We start from the raw sequence: 20075 nt of genomic DNA on the forward strand, positions 1-20075 counted from the left end.
TAGAAGCCTCTTGTTACGTCGTTGGGACCATGCTCAGAGTTTTTATAGTTGAAACCAACAAAGCTTGTGTTCTATTGGTATAGCTTTTGAGAGCCCAGGGTCACTTCCATAATTAACTAGAAAAATGACCCCGATCTTTTCTTGCAAATCAAAACTTACTCAAATATTTAATATTTCTAGGAGAATTTGTAGTGTTCTCGGCCAGTATGAAAGGGCAAAGATAATAAAAGAGGCAAAAGTATAGGTTGAAAGCTTCAGCTAAGATAAGGGAGCATTTAGTTAATTTCCAGTGGGGAATCATTTAGTTGTGAAAGCTAAAAACCCTGTCCTTTTTGTTTTTAAACCTTTTCAAAGGAATATAACAAACAAGTATGTTTTTAAGTATGATATTTTTGCCAAATGCTAAAAAAAAGAAAGCAGATTTCCTCCATGGTCCTAGCTTTCCTAAGCTTTCAACCTACACTGTTGACTTTTTTCTTTCCTAATGGCCAAGAACCATATACTGTGGGGTTTTTAAAGACCAAATTCAATTTCATTGGCTTCTCATAAACCATTCTTTGGTTTTTGATCCCACCCAGGTTTCTCCCTTAGCACAATGATTTACACTTACCAAGTACTTAATAAATGCTTTTTTTCATTAATCTCCTGGAAATATCAGACTATGACTTGATTGATAGCTTGTTTAGGTCTTCATAGATGTGGTTTAAAGGGCCACACTCCTAAGACAATTTTTAAAAAAAGGACAATTTTTATTTCATCTCTGAAAATAAAGAATACAAATAATAATAAAAATTACAGCTGGCATTTATACAGTGCTTCAAAGATTTGCAAAGCATTTTACATGTTATTTTGTTTGGTCCTCACAACAACCCTGTGAGGTAGAGGTGCTATTATTTATCCCCATGTTTATGGATACACATAAATAGGTAGGTTATTTCTCCTCTTTCTATACAGACCTTTTGACTCCCTGACAGGATTTGGTTAAACCTCCTCCCTACTTTGCCTCTTCCCTCATTCTACAATGGAAGAAACTGAGGCCCAAGAAGTGGAGTGACTTACCCAAGGTTACTAAGGGAGTGGTAGAAATCCTGGACTCAAAATCCAGGTCAGCCATTAGATCCAGCACTCACTGTAACAAACTTGTCTAATTTTTTTTTTGCTCATTTGGAGGCAATCAGGGTTAAGTGACTTGCCCACAGTCAAACAGCTAAAAAGTGTCTGAGGCTGGATTTGAATTCAGGGCTTCAGGACTCCAGGGCTGGTGCTCTATCCACTTCACCACCTAACTGCCCCAAGCTGGTCTGATCTTTAGCCTTCCAGTGGTCTTCTCAACTTTCCTTAAAGGAAGACTAGCAGTCCTCCAAACTATTGATTTGTAACTCAGCTAGAAAGGAATTTTGTATTCAGGGTTGTTATAGAGCCAACGCTTCATTTTCTTGTGAGTCCTACACTTCCCCTAAGGTCCTATACCCCCAATCTGATGTGACAGTAAAAACCTAAGGGACTGAGATTCCCTCAAAGAGAAACTTTTCACTTTGGGGTTCCTGGAAAGCAACTATGACACTTGCATAGACCAACCAATTCTTGGTTGTAGGAGGACAAAGTTCTGCTTTTCTTCTCAGTCTTTTTTGGCTGCTTTTCCAAGTCCAGTTATGTGCTTGCTCTTTTTCTTTCAGGAGGTTGGGTCTAGAAGCCCCCATTATTCCATAGATACCATCTTTGGGGTCAGGTGATTGGTTCCCTCCTTTCGGTAGGAAGAAGCCAGTCAACACCTTTCCTTCTCTGTATCATGGATCAGTCTTGATCCTCCAGGATGTGTGCTCCTCTTCTCTCTAAGCAGTCTGGTTCAAGAACTCAGGGCTTCTAAAACTCCCATCTCTTCTCTCTAAGAGGCCAGGTCTCAGATTTTCAAAGTGGATCTCTACTCTCCTGTTAGGCAATATGGTTTCTTCTCTGGGGGCTCTACTCACATGGCTTGAGTCATGTGGCTCCCCTCTACAACTGCCACTTTTACATCTTGAGAAGGGATATCAATTCTTAGATCTCTAGTCTGTGCAGAACACATTCTGAACCTCTGGAAGGTGAGCTTGTCCTTCTTATAGGCTCAGGTCTCAGGGTGAGGCTCTGCTCTAAAATAGACTGGTTCAATCATTTCAATGATAGTTCAGAAAATATTTGGTCCAAAAGTCCCCACAACTTCATCAAGAATTAGCATTGAGACAATAGCATCTAACAGGCAGACAAAAACCAGTCTTGAGCAAAGGCTTAAAAAAAAAAAACAACTCATGTCTTCTGTTCATTAGAATGGTGACTCCAAGTAACCAGAGGCTCTAAATATATATATTGGAAATGAAGGTCATTTAAAGAAAATATTTATACTCATCTCTTCAGAAAAGTTTCCGAAATCATAAAGAGAAGAAACCTCATGCTATCATGCAAATGTGCTATTTTTGATAATTAAATTAAAATATGAGAAAGTATTAACCCCAACTGTCCTCATTTTTTGGTTGTCCAGCAAAGCTGAACTCAACCCATCCTTCTTTTCATATGCTTGTAGAAGAGCTTAAAGGACAGTCACAAAGTCACCTTGTAATCTTGCTAAAATATATGACAGTGCAGGAAATTTGCCAGATTTTTTTTTAATTGTGAGTCCTCCTATTGTGGATGTGAATGCTGATGCTGTGTAAAGACTAGGATTCTGTTAACTAATCTCTAAACTGGAAGAACAGAAATAAAGTAAAACTAGTGTGCAGGCACATCAGGATTACACAACATACCTGCACACACATCAGGCAATCTGAAGACAAAACTGACACCATTTAAACACATTCATCCAGTCATTTGCTAAGAGTCTTACACCCACAGAGTTAGAGCTGCAAGAGCCCTTAGAGGCCATTGAGTCCAGTTTCTAGTGAGGGTAAAAGAAACTTACTGGTATCGGCTGTAGGCTCTATAATTGTATGCATTGTTACCATTGTGTAATTTAACAAAAGAAAAATAAATGGTTATTTGCTTCATGCCTCCTCCCTCCCAAGCCTAAAGCTATGGACAAGGTCAAAGCAGCACAGACCAAAACAGTATAGTGTAAAACCATTCACTGAAGACTTAGTTATGTCACAAGTTCTGAAAATAGATAGAAAATATCTATTTTATATATATAAATATATTTTTATATTTCTCTCTATATTTTATGTTATATATATAAAACTTTTATATATTATAAATATATTATATTTCTGTATATATTAAGTAGATGCTGTCACAGTACAACAAGCTTTCTAGGAAACACTAAAAATTGCAAGGGCCAGAAATGTATTCCTCAAATATTTATCAGATTGATTGGTGTAGACAACCAATCCCACGAAAGTCTTGCAGGCTATCATATTTTACTTAAATATCCAACAGCCAAGTATCCCACACATGCACTTCCTCCCATTTCCCTTTCTTGGCCTTCCTTATCCAAAGAAAACAAAAATTCCCGCTTTCCTCAAAGTAGAAGTTTGAGCGCTTTCATCCAGAAGCTATGCCCCAAACAGGCTGATTCTATAAGAAGCAAACAATAAAGATCCTAACTGGCTTTCAGGGGGAAATGTAGCAGACAGAAACGTTGATTAAAACTTCTGTTTTAAGTCCAGGTTCTGTTCGGTATAAATGTTTTTTAACAATACCTAAGGGATCAATCCATGTTTGCTGGCTGGCAGCGAGGCAACTACATCAAGTCAGGCACTCCCCTGTGCAGGGCCACAAGTTTCTTCACTTGTCAACTGAAGGGGCAAAAATAGATGGTTTTCCAGCCCAGGTATTTATGGGTTTCTGCTAATGGCCACTCTGACGAGGAAGTAAGAGTAAGTGGGGAGGGGGTCTCCCAAGGTAGGTGGATTGTCATAAAGTTTCGGTGGCCTTATTGTGAAACCCAAAGCTTACACTTCCTTAACAAAGGCACCTAGATGGCTCCGTTGGTGGAGTGCTGGGCCTGGAGTCATGTACACCTGAGTTCAAATGTGGCCTGAGACACTTAATAGCTGTGTGACCCTGGGCCAGTCACTTAACCTGTTTGCCTTAATCCACGAGAGAAATGGCAAACCACTCCAGTTATCTCTGCCAAGAAAACCCCACCGACAGTATGGTACATGGGGTGACGAAGGGTCGGACACGACTTAACAATACTCTTCCCTAGAAGGTTCTGCAGGCCATCGGCAGTGGAAGGCGCTGAGGCCCTGAGTTCGAATTCCAGTTCTGTCACGGACTACTTGTGAGTTGGGGTGGAACAGCTGACGGCTAAAGGCCCTTTGGGCTCTAGATCTTGGACTCTACGATCTCAGGGTCCAGGGTGCGACTCGAAGACTAGAAGGTTGGGAGGCGCTTCCAAAAGAAAGGATAGTACCTAGTGGGTTAACGTGTAAGGTATCGCGCTTCACGCAGGCGCAGTGGCCTGTTCGCGGCGCATGCGCCACGCCAGGCCGTCTGTTTTCCGGCGGGCACGAACCGTCCCCCAGAGTTCCCGGGCTGACGGTTATCCAGGGCGCGCAGCCACCCCTCCCCTCCGCCTCTTCGACCTTCCGCCTTCCCTTCCTCCGGCGCCCCCAGCTGACGCCAGTTTCCGGTCAGTGATCCTCGGCGCTAGGGCGTCCCGCCCCTTCCGCCCCGACAGCAGCGGCGGCTGCTTCTCCTCCTCCTCCTCCTCCTCCCGGTCTCCTGTCACATTCGGCGGCGACGTCCCCTCGGAGGCTCCTCCGCGTGACCGGGAGCCGGGCCCCAGGGGTTGATGGCGATCAACTATAACGCTAAGGATGAGGTGGACGGCGGGCACGGGTCGAGCCTGGTGGTGGGCAGCCATACGGGGCCCGGGAACGCGATTGGGGGCAGCGGGCCGAAGAGCCGACGACCGGACAACACGGCCTTCAAGCAGCAGCGTCTCCCCGCTTGGCAGCCCATCTTGACCGCGGGCACCGTGCTGCCGGCCTTCTTCATCGTCGGCCTCATCTTCATCCCCATCGGCATCGGCGTCTTCGTCACCTCCAACAACATCCGTGAATTTGAGGTGAGGCACTGAAGGACGGAGCGGGGGGGGGCGGGGAGGGAGGTCGTGGGACCCGGAGGTCTCCGTCCCCACGGCCACCTCCCTTACCTGCCTACTTGTCTGTTTATCTGTCCTTCCTCTCGGTACCGCTCTCCTGTCCAGCTGGGTCTGGTGTCTTCCGGGGTTGCCTCCTGTCTAGGACGAATGACGTTAATGATTGAATGAGTGTGATAGTGGAGGTTTTCTGGTTTTGTTTTTGTTTTTAAAGGGGATGGGGGAGAAAATCCCTTTATTATGGAAAGTGTATATTAACGCTTTGTTGAGGGCGGATTTCTGAAGCCTTTGACTTGACCTGGCGAATTTCTTCCCCTCTGTGTGGCAGATGTGTGTTAACTGTTAACAGCCTTACTGCAGGAAGTGAAGAAAAGAAACGATACTCAGCTGGACGTGCAGAGGGAATTTAAAATGGCATAGTATAATTACCTGGCTGTAAGTTAACAACTGGACTGTGGGGAAAAGGAGTCAAAAACACATAAATATTGATCTTCATCTAAAACATAAAGATCAGCTGTTAGATCAAATGCTGGTTCATGAAAGAGCATTGCACAGGTAACCTCTGTGTTTGGGTATAAACAGATCTTTTTAGTTATAAGGTATGAGATTAATAAAACTTTGAAACGTCATTTCTCTTATAAGGTTTTGAACGTTTTGTACTGTAATTTAGTCCTGTTATTACTAATCCTGTTCATCATAATCTTCAGAGGTAGGATCTAAGTAGTTCTGCAGATTAAAAGGAAGGAAGACTGGTCTTGGAGTCACAGGAGAGCATCGTCTTAAAGCAATGGGATAGCTACTGTATTTTTGTTGGTAGTTTAGTAGCTAACTTTTATTGCTAAAACTCAGGATTATTTTCAAACAGCCAAGAATCAATTTCCCACTAATGACTTCTTTGAAAACAGTAATCAACAAACTTTTATTAAGGGCCTACTGTGTGCCAGGAGCTGGGGATACAAATAAAAGTGAGGTAATCTCTGCCATGTAAATAAAGGATATATATTTTTGAAAATGTATAGTGATATCAGGGCCACTATCATTTAGGGGAATAAGGAGGGACCTTGTATGAGGTAACAGGAGCTAAGCCTTGAGGGGAAGTAAGGGTTCGAAAAGGCATAGGTGAGATTGCCCCACATTCCATGGTGGGGGCAGGCCAACAGATACCTATAAATCAAAGAATTTAAATATGGAATGTTAGAAAGGGGAATGGCAAGTGGGCCAGTTTGGCTGGAAGATAGAATATTTGAAAGGGAGTAATCTGAATGATTCCAGAAAAATAGGTTGGAGCTAGATTGTGCAAGATTTTAAGTGCCTAGTGAGAAATTTGTATTTTGACCCTAAAGGCGGTGGAGTGTTACTGAAACTTCTTGAAAGGAGGAGTGGCTTGGTCAGACCTGTACTTTGGATGTATCAATTTGGCAGTTGAATGTGAAGGATGGTTTGGAGAGAGGAGAAACTAGACCCAAGGAGATCAGAGCACCGTCTTGTGTCTTTACAACCGGCTCTCTGTATTGGTAAAAATGGGTTTAAAGAGCCATTTTAGAATCTACAGTCCACCAGTAAATAAATTGTATAACTGCTCATGTCCTATGCAACCATAATTTTTTTTTTGCCCATTTGAAATTATTTTGTTACTTTTAAAAGGACAGGGATGGGGGCAGGTAGGTGGCCAGGTAGATGGAGTACTGGCCCTGGAGTCAGGAGGACCTGGGTTCAAATTTGACCTCTGACAGTTACAAACTTTGTGATCTAGGGGAAGTCACTTAACTTTCATTGCCTCCCCAAAACAAAACAAAATCCAAAAAAGAAGAGGAGAGATGAATGCTGAAGTTTTTTGATTTCTTTTTTTTTTGTTAACTGCTTTATCTCATCATCCAATTTTGTAAGATAGTACTAACAGCTTTATAGACCTTTTGGACTTATGTGTGTATTCTAATAGGGCTTTTAGGGTTATTCCTTTTTTTTACGTGCCTTATCAAATAAGGGCACAGGTATCTGTTTTCCTGTTTGTGATTTTTTCTTGTTTAATTGCTACTGTAATTAACTGCTGAAGGTAGGTTCCATATATATATATGTGTGTGTGCACATATATTTGATATTTATATCCGTGTTTATGATGTTCCGTGTGTGCGCGTGCGCACGTATTTAATGCTTATTTCTGTTCTAATAAGGTCATTATAATATACAGCAGTGGTCTGGAAGTCAGGAGCGCTGGGTTACAGTACGGGCCTTGACACGAACTGGCTTTGTGACTTTGGAAAGTTACTTAAGGTCAATGTGCCTCAGTTGCTTCCTCTGTAAAATGAAGGATTATGTGATTGCAAAAGCCCCTTATGGCTTTAAAAGGATATGTGACAGCATGGCTAAGTAATTTTTAAAATCTTTTTTTTTAAAAATGATACAAGTTTATTGATAATGACAAATAATCCTTACATTTCTGTAATGCTTTTAATTTTTCCAAATGTTTTGCCTACGTTGTCTAATATACTTAAAATTACCCTCTAAGATTAGTAGGTGAGATATGTACTTTTTTACATATAGGAAACTGAAACCCACCAGAGGTAACACAGCAAGCTTATGGTACACCTGAAATGAAGGCCTAGATGTTTGGATTTCTAGTCTAAGGCTCTTTCTAGTGCTTCAGGATTTTATCTGAAATAACTACATTTGGCTAGAAAATAGCAGTTCCTAAAATTTTCAGAGTCATTGATTTCAAGGTGATGGGCAGTGACTTTGTAAGAACATATATCAGTTATGTTTCCTAGTGGTATTAAACTTTGGTTGAGAATTGTAGGGGGCAGCTAGATGGCCACACTTACTAGCTGTGTGACCTTGGGCAAATCACTTCACCCCATTGTCTCACCAAAAAAAAAAGAGAAGTAATTGTAACTACCACGATTATAGAACTAAAGTTCTTTTCCTATTTCATAGTGGTTCTTGGAGGTGCATTGCATCCCAGAAGGCATGTGAGACCCCAAGGTCTATGTGTTTTGGCTGAGAACTTGGTTAGATAAATTCAGAGAGGTACGTTGTAGTTCCTAGGGTCAAAAAAATCATCACCAGGTAGGCAAGCTTCTGGTAATGAATATTTTTGGTCCCAGAAACTCATGAAATTTTTTGTTTCAGGGACAGAGAAAGTACCAGCATTTGTGAAAATAGGTACTACAGACAGTGAGTAACAGAGCTGGAATTTGAACTCAGATCTAACATTACAAATCTTAGCTTTGGTTTTGTAGAATGAAAGAGTTGAGCTAAATGATTTCTGACATTCCTTTTAATTTGAATATTCTGATTATAATTTTAGCTCTCTTTTATAGATTATTTTAAAATTTTGTTACTTTTGGAGATTTGAAGAAATGACCATAATAAACCCTCTACTATCTCTTTAACATATAAAAATCCAGATAATTTCCCCAAACACTGTCCGTTATACCCAGGGTTTTTAATTTGCTTAACCAAGTATGTAGCCCAAAGTATGTTGTGTTTCTGTGTAGTTGTATAACAGGAAGTTCTTGTCATCACTTAGAAACTGTAATCTTCCCACACCTTTTAAGTTTATTTCCTCATTTCTCAGTCTTCATTTTGTTGTGCTATACCAGAGTATCAGGGCAAAATAAACTTGGCACTTTTATGTAGGGTTTCATTTGAAGATCAGGATATTCTTGGAAGTCTGCTTCAGATTTTCAAGTCTGAGATAAAGTCAGTTGATAATTATCTGACACCAAGGAATGTTACAAAAAAGGTAATTAATTGTCTATAGGTTACCTTCAACTCCCCTGAAAAAGGTGCTTGTTCTTTCCACGTTCTAATGCTTGTAACTGACAGTCTGCTTTTTCCTCCCATCAAATATATGTATCTATGTTTTATGGGTTTTTTAGATTTGTGTAGTATAAATAAAATAATATTAATAGGAATAGTGCAATTGCCAGTGTATACGCTTTCATACTTTGAGGAATATTCGTCAGTGGATCTATGTTTTTATCAATGTGTAGATACTCTAAATAACCATGCAGATATGACACTTGTTCATATCTTCCAGTAAATCCTTTGCTATTTCTTACTCTACTTCTCTTACACAGTTATTGATTGGTGCTTTTTGTAGTCTACTTACACCTGCCACATGACTCTTCATAAAAGTGAGCCTCAACTTAATTTATATAATTCTTTGAAAATTTTTTTTAAGGCATTTGGAGTTAAGTGACTTGCCCAGGGTCACATAGCTAGTAAGTGTCAAGTGGTTGCCCTGTCGCCAGATTTGAACTCAGGTCTTCCTGACTTCAGGGCCGGTGCTCTATCCACTGCACCACCTAGCTGCCCCTGAAAATATTTTTAATGTTTAATCATATCACAAAAATTTGAAATATGTCAAAGAATAAATTAGTATTTTCTTGAAGTAGATGATAATAGGTGGGAGATAGTTAAAATTTTTTAAAATAAAAGTAATGTTTTTTTGTTTCCTAAGGCCCTCAGTGTTAGTTATGGCTCAAGAATACTGAATTTGTAATGGAAATTATATTGACCTAACTTGGAGGAGGCCAATCGAGAGTATTCTTGAGTTTAATGTAGATATTAATTGGGATGTGGTTTTGTCCTTGAATGCAGTCCAGTTTTAAGTTACTGTCTGTAACAAGATTAAGAAGACATCAAACAAGATTATCTTTGTAAATTGTGGTATAGTGGAAAGTATCTAAATTGGAGTCAGAGGACTTGGGTTTGAATTGGAGCTTTGCCACTTGCTGCCTATTTCAATTTGTGCAAATCAGTTAACCTATCTGGACTTCACTTTCTTCCTTCTGAGGAGATTGGACTAAATATCTAAGGTCACATACAGCTCTAAATCTCTGATCCTATAAAAACTTAAAATTTATTCTGAATTAAGATACCATTTTGACAACCTACACTTTGATCCTTGTCATCTTCAGAGCTGTTTGACCTCAGAGGACTAGTTCTACTGATTCTAATAACTTTTGTAAACCTGCCTCCATGATCTCAAACTAATCGTGTACTTTCCTCTTGTACCACTCCCAGATGGTTATAATTGGTTCTTTTGCATCTTTCTGTTTTGTTTATCACTTGTGTTTAACAGTACTCTTTTACTGGTGTATGTATATGTGTGGCTGTCTGGTCCCCAAGAGTCTCTTTAAGTATCATAAGAACAGATTTCTTTTCTAACTGGCTAAGTATTTTAAAGCAGTGCTCTATGCATAATCGACACTAAAGAAATGCTTTTGACTAGATTTCAGAAAAGGGTTACTTAGTAGAAATTGATCTTTAAAATTAGGCAAAATTATTTTAAAGTGAAAATTAAGGCCACAGAATTAGACTCTTGCGTATGCAAGATAATCTTTGAATATAGTTCTCTGACAGTTCTGTGTTCTGATTTTTTTTTGTTTAAATCTAATACTTGCTTTTTAAAAAGAAATTTAAATCTAACATTGTAAATGAAATATAATTCAGAGTATTTTAATGTGATTTTTTAAAACTTTCTACATCTACTTGAATTCCATCACCTTATATATATGTAGGAGAAACTATAAGACTAAATTAGCACCTATTTGGGGTCAGGTAACTTAAAATCTAGTGTTCTGATGATTTCATATTCTTTTATCAACCAGAAATAGTTCATTCAAACAGAATAACATTTTTCCATTCATCACTAAAATATTTTCGTGAGATTGTGTGTCTGAGATGGGACTTAGAATTCCATTTTGATATTAATATACTTAATTCTACTGGTAACATATTTTGTTACTCAGCATTTTGTTGAGTTACTTAATACAGACCTTATATTGATTTCCTTTATGAGTTACATTCAAAAATAGAAGCTTTTCACTACTTCTGCGCAGTGTAAAAAGCGCATAGCCTTTAATTCTACCTTTTACATAGCATTGGCCTTATGCTCTTTTCCTTAAGAAATAGAACACGTTTTTTTGAAGTACTAAGGAGAAAAATTCCGTTTGATTTAGGAGAACAATTGCAGTGGCAGGAAAACAAAACTCAGAAACCTGATAACTCCATAGCTAATCTATTCATCCACATCTGTTGTTTGTTTTGCTTCTGGCTTATTGTCTTTAAGACGTAAGTCTGCCTGGCGGGTAACTATTCAGTCATTGTGTGCTGCATTGTACCTTTCATTCTTTTGACATTTAATAAGCATGAATTTTTTAAAATAATGGAACCTAAGCCCCTCTTAGAACTCCTTGATACTTGTTATTGCTCTGAGTATTTTTTTCTATCTATAATAGATCTGACTTCTTTAGTACAAAACTTGTTTCATTCACAGGTATTAGATCCAACAGATTTCCTTACAAAATAGACTTTAGAGAGAACCAGTTGAAGTTTCAACTGATGAAGAACCCTATGCACTTGAGTAAGGGTGTTGATCTCTTAAATTTGTAAAAGATTTTAATCAGTTAGTATCAGTGTATGTAGGCACAGTAGATACTACAAAATATAAGACGTGGTGCTTGGTTCAGGGCACATAAATCTATTTGGTGACATAAGATACATACATTTAAAATCAGAAAATTGTGGAAGGGACCTTATAAGTCATCTAGTCCATGTTAGTCCAAGCCCCTCATTTTATAGATGAAGAAACAGTGATTTCAGATAATTTAGATAATTTGTTCAAGGTGATATATTAGTACAGGTGAAACCAGAAATGAGCTCTTATATACAGTCTAATGCTGTTTCTAGTATAGCATACTGTAGGCATTTTTTTTTTAGCTATCAGTTTTTTCCTCAGGATAGAAATAGACATTAAATTGGTGAGACACATTGTTTTGTAAAATATTTATTCATTATTTTAAATGACTACTTGTAAATAGTTGCCTCTACCAGGAAGCAGATTTTCATGTTAGCAGTAATATCTGTATAACTATAGTGTTTGCTGTCAGTTCTTTCCTTCCCCTTCTCTTAAAGAGGGGCAGTAGGATTGAGGAAAGATTTCTTCAGGTCTGTTTCGTTTACAGGCTTAAATTTGGTCAAATTTCATGCTTGTGGGTCTGCCACTAATATAGTACAAAGTGTTCAAACAGGCTGAGTGTTCATGTATTAGAGATATTGAAGAAAATTGTGCATTAAAGATGGGAAGTTGGATGAGATGATGTGTAAAATCCCTACTCTTAAAATTCTGAGAGTCTAAGGCAGAATATAAATGCCAAACAAGTAAGAATTTTGAGTTCAGAAAAGAACAAGACCTTGCTTCTTTAAAAACAAAATCTTATTGATAACTATTGTTTTTATATCATCTTTCTCATCTACCAATTAGCCTTCTCTTGTGTTAAACAAAACCAGCTGACATGTTAACCAAATTTGACAGTGTATGCAAAATTATTAACCCATAGTTTCTCACCTCTTTAACAAAAGATTATTATAAAGGTCAGAAGTCTAGAGCCAGAACGGACCCCACAGGCCCTCTAGTCCAACACCCTCATTTTATGTATGGTGGAGCTGAAGTCCAGGGAAGTGAAGTGACTTTTCCAAGTCTCATAGTAAATGCAGTGCAGCTGTTTTTCAGTCATGTTGGACTCTTTGTGACCCCATTTGGAGTTTTCTTGGCAAAGATAGTGGAGTGGTTTGCTATTTCCTTCTCCAGCTCATTTTACAAATGAGGAAACAGGATTTAAGTGACATACTCAAGGTTACATAGCTGGTAAGTATCTGAGGCCATATTTGAACTCAGGAAGATGAGTCTTCTCGACTCCAGACTTAACACTCTATCCACTGTGCCACCTACCTGCCCTCGTGGTAATAGCAGAGGCAGAATTTGAACCCGAGTTCTCTGACTTCAGAGCCAGTACTCTTTCCATTGTATTATATTGTTGCCTCATATCTTCTCTGTGGCCTGCGTTAGTGATTAATTACACAGCTATTCTTCTTTGTTTTATTATATTCTTAATTTACATTGTTGTCATTGTGTATATTGTTTTTCCTGCTTCCATTTACTTTAGTCTGTATCAATTTGTATGCCATCCCATTTTTCTTAAAGTTCCTTGGATTCATCATATCTTATAGGGCAATAATATTCCATTACATTCATCTACTACAATTTCTTAAGCCTTTCTGCTAAAAAGATCATTTCTGTTCATAGATGACTTGATAGTTGAGCTAGTTGTAGAAAGTCATATTGGATTTTGATAAAACAGATAAAAGGGGAAATTATTCTGTATCAAGAGGTAAGGGTATTTGAGGGTGAGGAGATATAAGTAAAGACACAAAAGAAATGTGTGTATTGAGGGGATCATTTGGCTGGAGTTGAAATTTCCTATTAGAGAGTGTGTTGTAAGGTATTGTTGGAGAAATTGGTTGGGGTTAAAATTAGTAGAGAATCTTGAATGGGAGGATGAAGTACTTGAACTTTCTTCTGTAGACTATAGTGGATGGTGTGGGTGGGAAGGAAAGTTTTTTTGGGGGGGGGGAGTGGTTGTTCTTTGAGTCCAAGAGTGAATTGCCCAGCCATGTTTCAGAAGGTGAATTTGATTGAAATGTGCAGTTTAGATTGCAGAGATAACTGAAGAAACTATTGAAATGGAGTACATTGATAAGATATTGGATTAGGGTAGTGGCTGTGAGAATGGAAAGGAATAGGGTGGATACCATTGAGGTTACAAAAGGAGAGTTAATAAAACTTGGTGATTGGTTTGATTTGACTTGGAGTAAGAGAGAGGAGTAAAAAATCGAGCCTCCATGATTAGGAGAATAATGGTACTAATAACAGAAATAGGGAATTAAGGAAGGGAAGCCTTTTAAAAAAGTATTGGGGAAGTGAGAGGTAAGGTGTAGTTGACTGAGTATTGTACTAAAAGTCAGAAGATGCGAGTTCTGGCTTAAGTTCTGGGACCGAGTAGTCACATGCCTTTAGACAAATCACTTAGCTGCTCTATGCTTTGGTTTCCATATCTATAAATGAAGGGATTTGACTACATATATTTGAGGTCTCTCTACATCTAAAAATTAATGATACCTTGGTTTATGGTTGAACTTAAGATGACAGTAGGACCTTGATTAAAAAAGTATATAGAAAGCTGTTGGAAATGCTTGGAAGAGAGCTCGAGGCTAGAGAGATATTTCCATTATGCTTTAAGATTTACAAACCACCTTTCCCATAAAAATGCAGCAAGATAGGTAGTACAAATATCATTAGTCTCATTTTACAGATTAGGGAATTGAGGCTCAGGCAAGTAATTTGCTCTCAACATCACAAAGCTAGTGTTAAGGATTGTTAACCCCTGAACTTGTCTTTTTTGAGTTGCCATATTTTCCAGAAACACTAGATCCAGAGCATGCCGGAAGCCCTGAATGTGTTAAGGATGAAGCTCTCTCTGAGCTGACATAATGTGTTGTTGTACCCCAAGCTGGACTCCCTGTCTGTCCTTGGGAGGCAAGACAGGCTCCAGTCGGTCTGTGCCAGGCTGGGATAATGCTGGGGCATCTGGGGTCCCTTGTAGATAAGCAGACCCTCCTATCTTCATAGTCTAGCAGTTCCCAAGGGAAAAGAATGAAGCTTTTGACATCACCTTGCTCTTCCCTGTGGAGAGTGGTCTTGTTTTTTTTCCCCACCTTTTTCTTCCCACCTTTGCTGCAGTATTCCCCTTCCCATGTCATTCCCTTTCCTGGTATCCCCTCTTCCCTTTGTCCTGCTATTATAAAAATGTATAAACTTCTATAAAGACTGGGAACTCTTTGGGTTCCACATGCATGTTCATTTCTCTTGTAATAAACCTGGTTTCCACATAAGTCTCATGACATTGTCATTGCTGGTTGACACTAGAAGGTGTTGAGGTTGAAACTTGAATGCAGGTTTTCTGACTAAGTCTGTCACTGGTTCCACTACATCAAATTTGTGAGCTACCTTCACCAGGATAATAGTCAAGGACATAGAATTGAGTGAGATATCAGAGAAAGAAAGAGAAGAGCAGAGTACAAGGCTAAACCTTGAAGGAAAAGGAGTATTTCAAGACATAGGAGGTGAGAAACAGAGAACTATGATAATATATGGCCTTAGAAATCAAGGGAAGGAAGGATTTCAAGAAACGAGTGAGTGATGCACAATTTCAAAAGCTGTAGGGTATTGGAAATTGAAGACTAGGAAAAAGCCTTGGTAGGCAATTATTAGAGAATTTTGAGTGCAGTGTGGTATAGTGGAAAGAGTGCTAGGCTTGAAGTTAAATAGAGCTGGGTTTAAATCCTGACTCCAACACTAGCTGTGTGATCTCTGGCAGGCAACTTCTCAGTTTCACTTTCTTCATCTGAAAAAGGGAATAATAATGAACTACTTACTTTATGGAGCTTTTGTGAGGAAGTTACTTTGTAAACCTTAAAGTGGTATGGAAACATAAAGGTTTTCTTTTGATATTATAGTTTCAGTATTGGGAGAGAGCAAAAGCTGGCTTATAGGGGATTAAATAGCAAAACTAAGTGATGAGAAGTTGAGGCACCAGATATATAGATCAGCTATTCTTGAAGTCTTGTAGTGAAAGGGAAGAGCCAGGGTCAAGTGAAGAGCTCTTTTTTCCCCCAGGATAATTGAGATATCCAAATATTTGAAGGTAGATGGAATTCACTGGAAAGAGAGATGGAAGATGCTAGAGAGATTAATTATGAAAAGCAAGTTCTGGGGTAAGTGGGAGGACATAGGAGCAAAGGCATGAGTAAAAAGATGAATCTTGGAATGGATACCTCTTCCTCTGACATAGGAAAGAAAAGAAAAATGGCTCAGGGGTAGGGAACCTGTGGCCTTCTAGGTCCTTGAGTGCTGCTGCCTTTTGACTGAGTCCAAGTTTTACAGAACAAATCCTTTTATTAAGGAAATTTGTTCTGTGAAGTTTGGATTCAGTTGAAGGCATGTAGTTGTGGACCTAGAGGGCCACATGTGGCCTTGAGGCCACGTGTTCTCCACCCCTGGACAGATATTTAGAGGTAAAATGGCTAGTTTAGAGAGTTCGTTCTTGATAATCTCAGTTTTTGGTTTGGTTTTTTTTTTTTCAATAGAAAAGGGTGAAATAATTTGCTCAAAGTGGAGTGTTGATGGAGACTTGAGAATAATGGCAAATTCTGTCATCATTGTGAACTTATGTTTTTAATTGTCAAGGAAAGCATAGGGGTGGGGTGAGAAAAGAAGCATTTGTATAGTGCCTACTACATGCTAGGCACTGTGCTAAGCACTTTACAACTGTTGCTTCATTTGATCCTCACAACAACTCCATGAGGTAGGTGCTATTATTATGCACATTTTACAGCTAAGGAAATTGAGGCAAATATAGTTAGATGGCTGACTAAGGTGGTGAAGTAGTTTCAGTCAGAAGATCTGGGTTCAAATCTTGCTTCTGATTCTTACAGTGTGACCATAGATAACTCACTTCATCTGACCGGGCCTCAGTTTCTTCATCAGTAAAAAATGTGAGGGGATGGGGCAGCTAGGTGTTGCAGTGGCTAGAGTGCTGGGCCTGAAGTCAGAAAGACTCATCTTTCTGAGTTCAGGTCTAGCTTCAGACACTTACTAGCTGTGTGACTCTGGGTATCTGTAAAATGAGCTGGAGAAGGAAATGGCAAACCACTCCAGTAGCTTTGCCAAGAAAATCCCATACCATAATTGTGATTTTTGAGGGTTGAAGAGTTGATTTAGTGGATATGGGAAAGTAAAAGGTAAGATGGTGGTACCTGGAGGAGGGTAGTTCCAAGTTCAAGATTTAGTGATTTGTTTATAATTTAGCAAATCCTTTATCCATATTATAGATTATTAATATAAACATAATGATGCCCTTTAAAACCCCTTTATGACTTAAAAATTGTTATACTAATTCCATGTTATTCTTTCTTATTTATTTATTTATTTTGATTTATCAACAATCACTTCCATAAGCTTTTGAGTTAAAAATTTTTCTCTACCACCTACCCCCTCCCTTCCCAAGACGGTGCTCAATCTGATATAGGCTATACATATGCATTCGTATTAAACATATTTTCACATTAGTGATGTTGTAAGGAAGAATTAGAACCAATAGGAGGAACCACCAGAAAAAGGAAACAAGGCTAAACAGAAGGAAAAAAAATAGTAAATCTGCATTCAGACTCCATAGTTCTTTCTCTGGATGTGGACAGCATTTTCCATTTCCATCCAGGAAGTTAAGACTTTAAGATCCTTGCATTGCTGAGAACGGCTAAGTCTATCAACGTTAGTCATTGCACAACGTGGCTGTTACTGTGTACAATGTTCTCCTGATTCTGCTCACTTCACTCAGCATCAGTCCATAAAAGTCTTTCCAGGTTTTTCTGAAGTCTGCCTGCTCATCATTTCTTATGGCACAATAGTATTCCATTACATTCATATACCACAATTTGTTCAGCCATTCCCCAATTGATGCGCATCCCCTCAATTTCCAGTTCTTTGCCACCACAGAAAGAGCTATTATAAATATTTTTGTACATGTGGGTCCTTTTCCCATTTGTTTGATCTCTTTGGGATACAGCCCTAGAAGTGCTATTGCTGTGTCGAAGAGTGTGTACATTTTTATAGCCCTTTAGACATAGTTCCAGATTGCTCTTCAAAATGGTTAGATCATTTCACAACTCCACTAACAATGCATTAGTGTTCGAATTTTCCCACATCTTCTCCAACATTTATCATTTTCCTTTTTTGTCATGTTAGCCAATCTGATAGGTGTGATGTGGTACTTCAGAGTTGTATTGATTTGCATTTCTCTGATCAATAGTGATGTAGAGCATTTTATCATATGACTATAGATGGCTTTAATTTCTTCATCTGAGAACTGCCTGTTTATATCCTTTGACCATTTATCATTTGGGGAATGACTTGTATTCTTGTAAATTTGACTTAGTTCTCTATATATTTTAGAAATGAGGCCCTTATCAGAGACACTGGTTGTAAAATTTTTTCCCAGTTTTCTACTTCCCTCCTAATCTTGGTTGCATTGGCTTTGTTTTACATGTTATTCTTGCAAGAGGCCTTTTTAGGTCTCTCCCCCCATTTTATTATCAATATCTTATATACATATGTAGTTGTTTGCATGTTGTGTCCATTAGATTGTAAGCTCTTTCAGAGTAGGGAATGTGTTTTTGTTTTACTTTGTATCCCCAGCTTAGCATGGTGCTTGGTGCATAGTAAGAGCTTACTGTAAGTAAGAGCTTATTGAGTGATTATCCATTCGTTACTCCAATGAATCTTTCAGCTCATCCATGTGGATATTCCTTCCAGTAGTATAGATGCCACACATGCATACTTGTCCATTCTTTAAGCCTCTTGTCCACGCCACATATTTCCATAAGTTCATCACAGTGACCCTACCCATTGTGCTGGGGGCCTTTCTTCCTCATGGTGTGGATACCAGTGAAGCATGTAGGCTGCCCACCAGTTATCTCTTGCTCTTATTACATTACTGGACCATGAAAAGATTAAATTGATTATGTATAATTTTTTTATTGATCCTGTTTGCAGTTAATTGATTTTAACCTGTAACTGCTTAAGTCATGGTTCTGTCTCTGAACTTAGCTCAGCAATTCAGCTGGTCTGTAAGGAGTTAAATTTAGAAATCCAGTTCTTCTGTTAATTGCTGTTCTATTCTTGTCCCAAGGAAATCTGCTATCCTTGAGGGATGCAGATACGCTTCAAGGATGTATGATTTGCTCTCCGGAGAAGTGTGGCCCACTATCTTTTAATCTTGCAGGTGGACTCAATGAACTTTTCTTAGTCACAGGAGGGTAGGAGGGAGCTGTTGTTAGCCTCTCTTTTCCAACTCCCAAACAATCATATTGTCCCCCACATCTCACTTATGCGACTAATCATGTTGTCCCCAACCATGATAACACCTAACCTGTTCTGTTCTTTGTTTTAACCTTATTATGAGTTAAGTCTTCATCTTGGGGTCTTTGGTATAAATCAAAACAAACCACTGATCCTTTTATTAATAGTCTTGTGCCCTGTTAATAAAACGTTATCTGCTCAGAGAAAACATGCCTCAGTCTACTTTTGTTGAATTTTACTCATGACAGCCGTTATTCTTTTTCCATCATGCTTCTTTGCTCCATTCCTTTATATTGTTCTTTCAGTTCCTTGTTTATATTGTGTGGCAACCTGCTTCTTCCCATGTGTCTAGTCATTGCCCTTTGAGTGATATTTAACTTCAGTTTGTTGGAGATTGTAGCAGCCATCCAACATCACTGGAAGAACATTGGTATTAAAAAAGAAGGTGTTTTGTTTTAAAGAGATTCTTGGGGTCATTAAAAATACTTTATAGTTTCTCAGTGACAGTTCACCTCAGCTCATTGTTCATTTTCATCACCTTTCAGTCATACACATACACAAATGGACAAGCTCTATAGGGTGTCCATCTCTTGCATAGCATACTCTGGCCATAAGCATGTTTTTTTCCTCCACTTAGTTTTTCCTATGGGGAGAATTGTCACTCTCTTTAAGTGATTGTGCATCTCATTTAGGATTCAGAATGTTTTTGTCCTATCAAATCAAATACTTACATTTGTGGTCAATATATGTATTCTCTACATCTTTCAGTCATTTATAGAATGGAAAGATGTGGTCTGCTATGGAATATCTATTGCCAAAGCATGTATATTCCCTCTGCTGTCTTCATCAAGGATATCCTAGTTGTGTATTTAAATTATTTTCATAAAAATTATATATGGCCAGGCAAGTAGATATATGAGCTAGGGGTTAATGATATTCTCTCAATTACCTATTTTGAGCAGTAATAAAGTTTGAGATTTTCCCTACACCTTTGGTGTGTTTTTCCTTCTTTCAAATACCTTGAGTATCATTCCCTCACCACCCTCAAAATATGAGCCTCTTCTTTGTATACATGGCCTAGACCAGTTGTTTTTCCCATCTTTGTTTTCTTTGGGACCATACCACTTCCTCAAAAGGTTTATCTGAGACTGTGAGGCTAGATTTCAAATGTGATAGCTCCTCTGTCCTTGGTGATGAAAAGAATCATAAAAATCTTTACACCTTTTTTATGTCTTTTAT

General features: G+C 38.6%; 1 protein-coding gene across 1 annotated transcript in view; it reads left to right on the forward strand.

Annotated features, from left to right (window-relative positions):
- Positions 1-4647: 4647 nt before the first annotated feature.
- The window catches only part of TMEM30A (transmembrane protein 30A), a 54717-nt gene continuing 39289 nt past the window's right edge, over positions 4648-20075 (forward strand). Inside the window, exon 1 of the mRNA XM_021000137.2 lies at positions 4648-5041. Coding sequence (XP_020855796.1) covers positions 4766-5041 — 276 coding nt within the window. The 5' untranslated portion in view covers positions 4648-4765. The remainder of the gene's footprint in view (positions 5042-20075) is intronic.

This window comes from Phascolarctos cinereus, unplaced genomic scaffold, assembly GCF_003287225.1.
Source record: "Phascolarctos cinereus isolate Bilbo 61053 unplaced genomic scaffold, phaCin_HiC Scaffold_5;HRSCAF=322, whole genome shotgun sequence".
NCBI classification, from domain to species: domain Eukaryota; kingdom Metazoa; phylum Chordata; class Mammalia; order Diprotodontia; family Phascolarctidae; genus Phascolarctos; species Phascolarctos cinereus.